The sequence below is a fragment of the Micrasema longulum genome, unplaced genomic scaffold (assembly GCF_059751315.1).
Source record: "Micrasema longulum isolate JH-2025_06_02 unplaced genomic scaffold, ASM5975131v1 h1tg000073l, whole genome shotgun sequence".
In the NCBI taxonomy this organism is placed as follows: domain Eukaryota; kingdom Metazoa; phylum Arthropoda; class Insecta; order Trichoptera; family Brachycentridae; genus Micrasema; species Micrasema longulum.
This window is the reverse complement of record NW_028277280.1, coordinates 152,597-165,556: the sequence shown is the minus strand read 5'-3', so window position 1 is coordinate 165,556 and position 12,960 is coordinate 152,597. Positions and strand designations below refer to the sequence as shown.

Below are 12,960 nucleotides of genomic sequence, written 5' to 3'. Positions count from 1 at the left end.
ATTAATTCATACAAAAATAAGGGATACCTAACTCTATGAGGCAATAATCCCTGTATTGATTTGGGAAACAAAATAATGGATAGTGGAAGCATGCATATTTTTAAATACCAAAAGTAAAAATTGTTACTCAAACACAATTTTTAATAAACATCTTAACAACACGCAAAGTATCCCACCATGTAGGATACTCAGATTCAAATTTAAAATTTTTATGTTTGTATTTAAATAAATGTAAATAACGTACGTTTCATTTTTTAAAAATATTTGTGTTATATTTTATTTTTGATACATTGAGCAAGATTTTCCAATATTCACGATCATTGCTATGGTATAAAGTCACCCCGGGTTACGGTATTCAAATTAATGTAATTGGGTTTTTATTCTGTTATCTAAAATTCAAATCATTTCATCACTAACGTGGTACAGACACTAGAGAATAAAAATGTTTCCCGCAAAACTTAGATTTTTTAATTAAATCGTAAACTTTAATCTGATAAGACTGGCTTACAATGAAAGCTAATAAATCATTTGATTAAATGTTGATGAGAATAAAACAACAAATTTCATAAACGAATGGAGATAAAAGAGCATTTTAATTCAAATATAACAAAGATACTTTGAATGTTAATGAAGTCATTATTATTATCATTATATTAATTATTCACTTACTTTTAAATATTTTAGAACAGTATTTTTTTTTAATCACGTCTGAAGAACCATATTGACGCCATTCAGGCAAAGGTCACTAACCCAAAACACATCATTTTGAGAAATCGCAAATTTGAAAGTTTGGTGACCAAGGAAAAATCAGATTTTTGTATTTTAGAGGTTTTTTGCACACAACATAATTCATTAATGTATGTTTAATTATTCCATGGGTATTTTTTTCCTTCTGATACATCGAAAAATATCTAGAAAAATTTCAATAAGACAAGGTGGCTTAAATTTTGTGATTTGTTTCTTTATAATCTGGACAATGCAATCTATGAGAGGTAGTAAAAAGAAGAAAATATAAGAATTGAGCTCAAAACTGTAATTTTTCGGGTTAGTGGCTTTTGCCTGAATAGTGACAATTTTATGTTTTTTTTTTTTTAAATCCTCTCTTCCTCTTATTTTTTCTGTTTGCTTTTGAAGACTTGTATCAATATAAATGTATTTATTAACGCACAACATAAGTTCAATTTTGGTATATATTTTATATAATTCTGCCTATGTTCGAACATTATTATTTATTTCATATTTCTATTTTTTTACTTTTATGAAGTAAAATAAATAAAACGTTTGTCTAACTAAATATTTAATCAAACAAATGACAGGTCTAGGCCCTGTAAATCAAGCTGATACTTCCGTATTGACTTTTAAAAAAATATATTCTCTATCTTTGTTATAATACTCAATATTTCAAATTTATTCAGATTTTCAATTTCAATTCAATGTTATACTATTTTAATCTGTTACCTTTACAATTTATGCTTTTTTTGAAAAGTTTACAATACAATAACATAACGTGTACCTGTAATAAAACATAGTATATAGTTAATTTTTTTGTAATTTTAGCAAGACACTGTCACTATAATAATTCAATTTGATTAACATAAAAAATATATGTACTTGTTGAGAATGTTAGGATAAAGTTTCAAAGCTCAATTGATCAAAGTTCTTAGTAGACTTTGTAAGCAAAGCTAATAAATGTTTTGACGCAGCCAACTGTAAAATATGGTAAAGGAAACTTTATTATAGCAAGATGATTTTAAGAGACTTTGAATGTTTATCTAAAATCAAAGGCTGCTGTCAATTATTGGATTAATTCAGCAACATTAACTTAAAGTGGATTATAATTTAGACAATTTCATAATTTAAATGTTTAATGCGTTACGACGAATGTTTTTTGTATTTAAATAAAGTCCTAAATTTAGATATAAACCAAACTGCGGATGAGCAATATATATATATTTTTTATGCATTTTTATTTGTTGATAGACTATCGAACTAACCATAATAAGGGTATTTTTTATATTTTTGTATCATATTGTCATCGCTATTAAGTTTTGTGATTTTTAAATTATTCCACCCGTGACGACACGAGTTCAGTCTGTGAGTTTTTCTGATATTTAAAAGGAGAACCACGTAATAGTCCAAACAAAATGTCAATAACATGGCTACCCAGAAACGGGAAATAAATCACAACACATAATAATGCTTTAATTAACTATTCATTGGATGTTTAAACGAAGGCAGAATGATGAATGTTACACAATGTAAAAAGGCCTAAACTTCCCTATTCCCTTCTTAAAAATGTTTCTTCTCTCTGTTGCAGTAAATTTCAGTAAAAAAAAAAATTCATATGATATGACAGATATAATAAAACTTGCGTGGGGTAGCATATTCAGTCAATATTAAACTATCTATTCAAACAATTAGTAACAAAAAAATGTTTAAAAAGAATATAAAAAAATGGATAGTGGAGCTAGGTAGAAGTAAAATGGATTGTCTCATTCGCCCAAACCAATATTGAATCAACTGTTCCACAAGTGTATAGCTTATGTTAGGTTTTTGTTATTTTCATTGTGCGTTTTGTAATATAAATAATATAAATAAGCAAATATACCTAGTTTTTAAAACATTCTGAATATTTTGTTAATTATATATTTTTATAAGTTTAGTCTTTTTTGTTTATTCTCAAATGTGAAAACATTTCAAAAAAGTATATTGGTAAGTGTCTTCGGCACGGGTAACCCCAGTGAGGTCATTATTTTTATTATTGTTTATAGTTTGTAAGAGTGAAATATGAATAAATAAATAAAATAAATAAATATCGTTGTAACGTATTCAAGCAATGAAAAAAATATTACATAAGATATGACCAACTATAGAATTAATTTACTTAGTTTGTCGTGAGGCTCGTGATTAAATGATAAACTATGTAAATTAGTGTAAAACATACGCGCTAACACTTTTTACAAAATTGGTTCCGTAATGAAACAAAAAACACTACCAAAATAGAAATTTATACAGTATTACCTGATGGCAGATTATTTTCATCATTAAGAGAAAATTGTTATGTTTTGGAATCCAATTCAATTTAGAATGATTCAATGGCAGCAAAATAAAATTTGTTACCTTAATAAAACCAATGTTATTTGGGTATTGAATAAAAAACTTCGATTCATTGATTGCTTTTACTTGATTACAAATAATTTTAACATTGCAACACGTAATTACTTATTTATTTTACAGAAACAAACAGTCGAAATGATAAAACAACATATAAAAGATAAGGTTTAAACCTTAAGGTTTAACTAACTATAATTAATTAATTATATTGTTAATTGAATCGGCATTCACTTCGTTACACTTCATTATAAATTATTATGAAAATAAAACTTTGTTATTAGTGTTACAAAATTTTTATTATTTTACAAGAACCCTACTACAGTTTCGGGACAGCACTCCTCCCATCGACGGGTGATATAAAATAAATATAATAAACACAGAATATTCTTTACAATTTCATTGAATTTAAACAAAAAATATACAGATTAATCACTGAAACTTAAATCAGGGGGTTTTTTATTCCAATTATCTAAGGTGTGAGCATATATATGGATATTTATCTAAAGTACAGATGTAGAAACATGATCAATGAGGGAAAGAACGTTTAGTAGAACTTATTTCTCAAAATTTAGCATATAAGTGGAAGTTACAATAATTAAGCCTAAGATTTACTATGTGGGAGGACAGCACTCGGCTAAGAGAGTGTTAACAGACGCGGGTCTACGTGGGTCAGTGGGTGAGGGGGGGAGGGGGGGAGGGGGGAGGTCACAAAGAGAACATAGTCAACAAAGGCGAGGGGTGATTAAATGTGTGATTATTATTTAAATTGTTCTCAGAATTTAAATTTTTGTCAATTTCTATTATTTCTAAATTGTTCATATTACTGCCTATGACATTTTAAACAAAATTCTGAGTTTACTATATTAGTTTTATATCACCCTTCGATGGGAGGAGTGCTCTCTTGAAACTGTAGTAATGTTCTTGTAAATTTAAAAAAAATGTGTACCTAACACTTTATATAAATATTTTTATATTTTTTTTTTAAATTTATTAATAACAAATTAAAATACAATATTACAACTAAATACATTTTTTACAATAATCAAATACATATATTTACATTAACGTTTCCCATTACGTAAAAGAAATAAACAATTCTTGTGTTCATAAGGGGGAGTGACGTCTTACAATAGATTATTTTATTTTAATCGATAATATTTAAAAAATAACATATTTAAATTACAAAAAAGGTATTAACTTCTTTCTTAAATATATTGTATTCCTGACTGTACTTTTTATTATCTTTGTTCGTTGTTTGTAAGTATACTGATGTTGTGCAGTAGTTGTTTTTAATTTAGGAATTAAGATATTACCACCTGTTCTAGATCGCGAACTTATGTTTTGAGACCTAGAAATAATAATATATAAGATTAGTTCAATCCAGTTATGGTCATTACTTTTGCGCAAAACTAAATTCTGTAGATTATTCAACATGAAATAAATACAAAAAAGTAAAACGCGTTTTCTTTTGACATTTCCAACTGAGGTAGGAGCTTCCTGCACCAACAAGCTAAATCCTACACTACTATATGGAACTACCTATTCTAAGGTGTTATATTTTGCTCACTAACATTGTAGTTATGTTAAACAATTTACGAAAATTACTGTTTCTTTGTAATGCATGCAAAAAGCTATGCATTTTAAAGAAAAAACAATTTTTTTCTTTGTATGTCTTTCACCCCGGCTGTTTATTAAAATACACGAATTAAAAGATTTTTAACTCTCGTACCTACCGAAATTCAAAAGCGGCGAGTTTTTTTGTTTAATTACTAAAACTCCTAAGTTCGCCTCTATTTGTTTTTGCATACGTCTGTAATCGGCATTAAAGAGAAAAGTTCGATTTTAACTTTGACAGCTGGCTTCCAACTGGTTTTTTTTGTAGGGAATTCCAGTCGTCCTTATAAATGATATGTAATGCGAGTTCGAAACATACTTTGGTTAAATTAAATAAATTTGATTGAATAAATAAATATTGTAAAATAATAATAATTTCTTACAGTAACCTTTTTTCAGCACTAAGACGTCAAGGCTACCAGCTTACAGAAAACTCTTGTGTCGGCCTCGGGATGTAATGGTCAGCGCATTTACCTGCCATGCTAGAGGTCTCGGATTCGATTTCCGCCATGGTCAATTTGTAATATTTATTTAAAGTGGTGTCTTTACACTAGAATATTTCATAATTCTTGGACTGGTACCTGAAGCGTAAGACTGATCATCTTACCGTCATGTTACAAAAAATAAAGATCAAAATACGCTGCAATTGGTGTACTAATGCAGCGCCTTGGGTACCATTAGGTGCGGAAAGGGAATGATGATGATGATGATGATTATGTATGATAATAACACATTTGAATGAAAAAAAAAAATGTCGGTTGAATATAAGTTCATAAAAAAATAACGTCGAATAGTTTCCATAGTATAAAAGCTGAAAAAAAAAATAATTTTACCAAAAATGTTTAAATAATTCCTTATAAAATAAAACAAAACAATTAAATATAACAGAATAAAAAAACTTTTTTGATCAACAGGAATTAACTCCGGTCTGAAAAGGTTAAGAAATTTTATTCGAGTATGGCCGTTTTTACACATGCCACGTCAATCCACCCGGCCCGGTAATTTTCCGGGTTCACCCTACGACACGTTTTATATGCGTTTGTAGGATGAACGCGGTGAAGTTACCGGGCCGGGTGGATTTGCGTGGCATGTGTGAAAAGGGCCTATATATTATCGTTATAAAAAACATTATTTGTTTTGGAAATTATCGTTTAAAAACTAGAAATAATAAAATGTTGTAATTTATCTACAACAATCATTGCAAAAATGAGTTTTTTAAATGATTGCATGTTAATTAATTTAATAGTCATCTTTTTTTGCTGCAAGAAAGTTTAAAAATCATGTCTAATCCTGTTATTTTTTATCTCGTTTCATTCGCGTTTTTTTCAAGAACTAATTGCTGCTTTTTTAATGCTTATGAATCCGTTGAAGTATTTATTCAACTGCTCTTTTAGCGTTCTTTTGAAAATACGCTCTTGGCAGAGTGAGACTGAAAGTGAGCGCTATCTTTTCAAAGAAAGGCAATTCCCTGAAGGATTGAGAGAACCGCTTATAAAGCTTTATCTGAAAGCTTTTTTATCAACCACCGCTGAGCTTTTCATTGAGTGCGTGCTACAAGTCTATTTGATAGTTGTTCATTTATACGTAAACGAAAGTCATAAAATGCGTCAATTTTTAGCTAAATGTGAAATCAAAACACGCTTTATTCGATGATGTCTATAATTCAACCAATTACAAATATGCAGTTAAATGCAATGATTATTGTATTCCTTTCTTGGCTAATGGAGTTTGTGCCCTAGTAAGCCAACAATCGTTATTTAGATAAATTAATTTGTATAGAAATGCACAAGGTAAAAAAAATAGCTTGTCCACCACATACCGCACACCGCATTTGAAGTCTTGAGTTCCCTTGGCGGTACCAAAAACTAAAACCGGGTTGATCGGGTTGTGGTCCTGCGGCTAGTGTCTCGGACTCACGGACCAAAGGTCCGTGGTTTGAATCCCACTCTACCCCAACTCGATTCCATTTTCTAATAGTGAGTTATTTACAACTCGTTGAAAATGGCCCTCAAAATTAAATATTTGGGTAAATCATAAGAACGCAAATATTTCTTTTTAAAAAAAAAAAAAAATATATGCTACAAAAGTGTGTTTCATTAAAACACAAAAGTAGGATGAATTTTTTTTGTACAATGGCGTTTAAAAAAATAAACACTCTTAGCATTTGTCTGTAAGGTGCTTAAGCATCGCAATAATATATATGAGAAAATACTTCTCGTTTACACTTAAAATATTTCAACGATTTTTTCATGCAAAAATAATGAGTACAAATGGGTATTTTTCTTTACGGAATACCATCTTAAGCCGTAAAAGCCATTAAATTTTGCAATGTTTTACAGGATTTAGGATTATTAAACTTTAAATGTCCTTGCAAATGTTTCTCGGGCTTTCAGAATTGTGTTAGAACACGTGAAATAAAAGTAAACTATGTTCATATTTGTAATGGATGCGAATAATAAAACAGGATTATTTTATTATGTTCGTAAACAAAGTGTTATCATGCATTATTACTTTTAGTATTTTTAGCATATATTTAAAAAAATAAAATTATTAACTACTACGTATTTATGTTGGAGCCACTACCGTTATCCCCGATAATACCTCCCACAAGTAACAGCTTAATTGCAGACGTTTTTTAACGTGGTCAAAAAGTCCTTAAATAACTTGGTCGATCACAATAAAATATGATTAATTTTACACGGCCACGTAACTGCGATAAAGCGCATGATAAATAAATTGTGTTTATTGTGGATGCAGATAATTGGAAGAATTCCATATTCTGTAGTGAAGACAATTTTAAGCTAGCTTCTTTTTTTTGTACTGATGTAGTCTGTTAAGATTTTTTTTTACTTTTGCCCAAAATAATTATTTTATATAATGAAATTGTCTGATAAATGAAATCAAATATTTGTATTTAACCATTTACCGACTTTTCTGTGTCTTTCCGTCTCTTCGTCAATACACCAATTAAACCAACAAGTGAATCACCATAATTGTTTAACAAAAATATAAAACCAAAACGACATGAATTTAATTAAGCATATGCACTAATAAGAACAAACATGCACTAAAAAGATGATATTTTTTTTTTATTGTTTGAGAAATACATAGTTGAAAAAAAGGAGAGGGAATGGAAGAAGGAGCTTGAGTTTGATAGGTTTAGGGTGACCATTACATTGAAACATCATATAACGGGCTTTGTTGATAGGTTATTTGGTTATTGATCAAAGAAACATAATTTTTTAAAGCTTTTTTAATGGCATGATTGAAATTGAATATGTGATTTGCAAGTTCGGAGAAATTGTTATTGTGAAGACACCTCATATGTTATTTGACACGAATATCAAAATTTCTTGATGTTCTTCCAACGTAAACAGAAGGACAAGAATTGTATTTTAATTGGTAAACACCTAAATTATTTAAAGAACTATTTTTATAAATTTTATCATTGAAGCACTAACTTTGTGGTTATTCATTATAATTAAAAAAATTAAACAACTTTGTTTTAAACCGCAAAGTTACGTAAGACTTGGCCTTATGGCATGGTGCTCCATCATGCAAAAAATGTAATTTTCGCCATTGGGGAACCATTGTGATAACTGTGGCAACAGTCTATTTTGGAGAATTTCCCGATATTCCACTAAGTCTAATAATATGGCAAGCCACTGTACAATATTTTCTTTACTATCTAGAAAAGAGACATTAAAAAAAATCGAAGTTGAAATACTCCTAGATACATCCAGTTTCACAGTTTAGAATCATCTAAAATTCCAGAACATGGCGTTTTATTTTTTGCTCTAGAAACTTACACAACGCCAAACTTCCACTAAAGAAAGTGGGACAGTAGAAGCTTTAATCCTTTTTTTGTGATTTAGTTCGAACACTTAAGTTCGTGTAGAAAGATTTAACGTACTGTCGTTAGGAACTTAGTTAATTTAACATTATTTCACTAAGAAACTCTCCAATAAGGTTCCAGAAGAAATATACTTTATCAAACAATGCGCAATTAGTTGCAAAAAATAGGTCACAATATTTAATTGACAATTTTATTGTAATACAATTATCTTGTCTTTTCCATACCCAATCCGAAGTATTAGTTTTCTGACCGGGGTTCGTATTTCAATAGGACGGTAACAGAATTCTCTTAAATTGTCCATTAAATAAAATCGAGTTTTCAGCGTAAACAATTTATAATGCACATAAAATTGGTTTTGAAACATGTTCAATTTCAGGTTACCAACAAAAGTACTTCAAATTTTCATACAAATATACACATTTTCGTACATATAAATTGATTTTACTTTATACGTATTTAAAAATGTTCACTTTCTATTCCCTTCTCAAAAATGTTTTCCCTCTCTGTTGCAACAAGTTTAGAATATTTACTGTGTTAACATGACTACTCGTATTTTAGTAGCTCCAGATATGCGACCACTTAGTGATTTAATGGTCAGCGCGATTGCCTACCATGCAAGAGGTCTCAAGTTCCATTCCCGACATGGTTGAAATGAAATATTTGTTTAAAGGGTGTTTTCAGACCAGAATATTTCACTATCCCTGGACTGGCTGGCTCCTGAAGCATAAAACAGATCGTCTTGCCTACATGTAACAAAAAAATGAACTAGATACGCTGATATATGTGTATTAATGCAGTGCCCTATGCACCATTAGGTGTGGATAGATAACGATGGTGATGAGAAATTTGTGTACTCGTATAACCCCTTACCGAATTTTTGTTCCTACCAATTTCAACACGTACCCGTCTCTTCGTCAGAATATGAACTATACTCACATTCGATACGACGCCGACATTCCATTGTAATGGTGATCCTTAGCTTAGTAAATTCATACTACTCCCTTCCACTCGTAATATTTTTTAAGCAAACTGCTGCATAATCAGTCGACGGTGTTAGCTTCTAATAGCATGTGTCCTATAAGCATGTTGGGTTTTTAATTTTTGTGTAATTACAGTGGTGAAGGCGTGTATTAGAGTTTGCACATAAGTGTCCTGACGCAGAGATGGGTACGTCTCGAAAAAAGTTTATTGTAAATACATCATGTACTTAATTTTTCCGTTATGTCAAAACCGATTTGTTTTTTTTTTCCATTTTAGAAAGCAAATAAAATAATCAAAATTTTTAACCTAATACCGAAAGGGCGTATTTTACTTTTCATGGAAGTTCTGCCGTTTTGGATGTATTTTTACAAATATGCTATCAGTACATTTTCATTTACGAAAAACTATTTTAATTCTCGGACAAATTTAAAAAAACTTTTCATTCCAATTTATTGGGAATATTTTCTTCACCAAATTCATGATTTCTGTAAATTCTTTCTATCTGACGTAAAACATCCCTTATCATTAGCTGGGCCTGAATTTGGGCTGGCTTATTTGCGATCATTATATTTTCCACCTGGTGTAACAAAGGAAGCTTTTATTTTGATGAATTTACGATAAAAAGCGCGTAGAGGCAATTTCCCGTCTAGAAATCGCGCTCTCCAGAATTTCGTTTTATTAAACGTAATATGTATTCATGTTTCGAATTTCTTTTACAGCGGATCGAGAAGCCATTCCTCGAAGCGGTAGAAACAACACTGGGGGACCGTTATACTCCGAACGTTGAGAGTATCTACAAAGTCACCATTAAATTCATCATAGAAACTCTGGTTAAAGGATTTGAAAAGAACACGACGCCACCAGCGTGAACGACAGGGGACCCTCAAAGGTAGCCATAGTGAAATGGCGACTGCCAAAACAAAATGGCTTCTTCGAAATGGCGCACAAGCAAATGGCGGGCTCCAGAAAATAGTGTGTCAATTTAACGTCTCGTTTTATCAGGGGCGTACGTGAAATGCTTATATTAGGAATGTGAACATAGAAAATAAACTATAATCGTCGATGTTAAATGTATTTGATGCCTTAATTGAGAATTTATCGAATGTTTTGTGTAATGTGCCGTTAATCGGATCCAACCAAAAACTCTTTTAGGAAAACTGGAACATACCAAAATAGAATTAATTAATCAAAACTGAACGCTATTTACATTACAAATTAAATACGTCTCATAAAATATGTTGCTTTAGTTATTTATTTGCATTTATAAAACAAAATTCTAGCCACGATGTTATACTTTTATTCAACTCAAGTGGAAATAACGTAGGTACGCATATGTATGTGTGTCGTATTTCATCATAAGAAGTCAATTCAAGTGTACGTTGATTTAAAAATAGACCTACCTACGAAAGTATATATACACGCCTGGGTACTTAAACTTAATATCACTAATTTAAAATTGTACATTGTGTAAAATATTACTTTTAAGCCAATACAATTGACTTAATTGTAGGATAATCAGACCTAGGGCAAATTCAATATGTTTAAATAGTGTAAATCGGGCAATTTCGAATCTTCTAAAACACAAAAATATTTATTGACTTATTTGATCTAAATTTGCTTACGTATAACATAATGAATCCTACAAAATTTATTTTGAAGTATTTTTTTTTTTTAAATTAAATTCTTAGATTTGCGACTTAAGGTCAGTTGCGCCAAAAATTAAAAAAAAATTGAAAGTAAATAATTGTTGGGATCTTTAGAAAATGAGCACAATAAATTGTTTTCAACTTACCATTTTCACGCAATTTATTCTAACAAAAACGTAACAATTATTTAGTAAACATTTTTTTTTATCAGTTCTCTCTTACTAGTCAGATAAAACAATCCAAGTTCATACTTTGTACTTTTGTATTTATAAAATTGTGCGTTACTTTTGAGAGGATATACTAAATAAGAAACCCTAAGAATACAGCCTAACTGAAAAATCAAGTTCTCGCGTACAATACTTGTCTTAGCGACCTTCGTTCTTATTGATTGGTGTTTGAGATAAGCTTTAAGTTGAGCTTCGAGGATAAGATGCCCTTATTTCATTTTGCTTAACAAATCCACAACATATGTATATACAGTACCAAACAGATTAATTAAAACAAGATAAATAGTTTGAGAAAATGTTTTATTTGTCAAATTTATCACCACAAATAAATACGAAGTGTAACCTCCTTTGGTCTCAAGCAGACATTTTATTGACAAGGTTTTTGCATAAAGACTAATTTCTTATCCAAAAACCATACTAGAATCATAGACCAAATGAGTTTTTCCATCGTGATGCAATAGACTTTAAAGAGATTACTCTTACAGATTGCCTATAGATTTACAAATGAGTTTGTTCACAATAAAATGGTTAATCCAGTACTATTAAAGTGCGATTTTGCGTTCAGTCATGGATCTGTCTTTTGATCTTTGATGAAATCGTTGATTTAAGAAAAAAAAAATTTTGACAAAAAAATTAAAAACTAGTAAAACACCTTAAAACGTGCGTTCATAAGCTGCGATACATGCTGATATTTATCAAACATGCAAATCACGAGTGTGTTGCCAAATTATTTTTTTTTAATTATTACCTAAGTTGAAAATGCAGAAATTAAGTTTGTTCAATTAGTATGTACAGTACTGTATAAAACATTTGTACAATTATCAAATAAGTTTATTTATTAAATATTTGTATGTATTTCTGTCAAGTTTTGTAGCGACTACCTAACACTAGATACTAAAAATGTGTTCTTTTACATATAAGAAAAACAGTCATTCAAAGTATAAATTTTAATTGGTGTTTTGTTTGTTTTTCCCTTTTTAATTTATATGCCGGGAGTTGTGTAATAATTTTTTAGATGAGTATTGTAATCCTACATATTATACATATACCTATTAGTAGAAAATGTGTGTTTTTATCGTATAATATGTAGGTGATTAGAAATCTGGTGTTAGGCCTAATGTTTTCCATTATATTTGTCTAAATTGCGTTACAGAAAGCATCCATAATTATTGTATTTCTAATTTAAGCTTGTGTTTTATCTACCTATAACTTAAATATTGTATTTTGATTATGTCGAACACAATAAAAAAAAATTCATTCCAAGAAATATTAGCCTTTTTTTATTAATTTGAAGTTATTTCGCATTGAAAAAAAAACACGTTTTATCGTTTTATTTAAAATTATGTATTACGCTATTAAAATTAAATTGTTGAACGAGTATTATTACATAGTAATTTGTATCTATTCAGTAAAATATACTTAAACTTACCCCTTGCTTTTATTATTTACATAGGCATTAAAAATGTATTGAAAATTATAAAGGAAAATGTTTTTTACTATTGCATTCGTATTAATGTCGTCT

The 12,960-nt window shown here is 29.6% G+C and overlaps 1 protein-coding gene across 2 annotated transcripts in view; it reads left to right on the top strand.

The window, feature by feature from the left end:
• The window catches only part of LOC148284952 (neuroglobin-like), a 234,384-nt gene extending 222,020 nt beyond the window's left edge, over positions 1-12,364 (top strand). For both annotated transcript variants that reach the window (XM_088232186.1, XM_088232196.1), the window contains exon 4: positions 10,285-12,364. In XM_088232186.1, coding sequence (XP_088088312.1) covers positions 10,285-10,434 — 150 coding nt within the window. In that variant the 3' untranslated portion in view covers positions 10,435-12,364. The remainder of the gene's footprint in view (positions 1-10,284) is intronic.
• Positions 12,365-12,960: the final 596 nt, after the last annotated feature.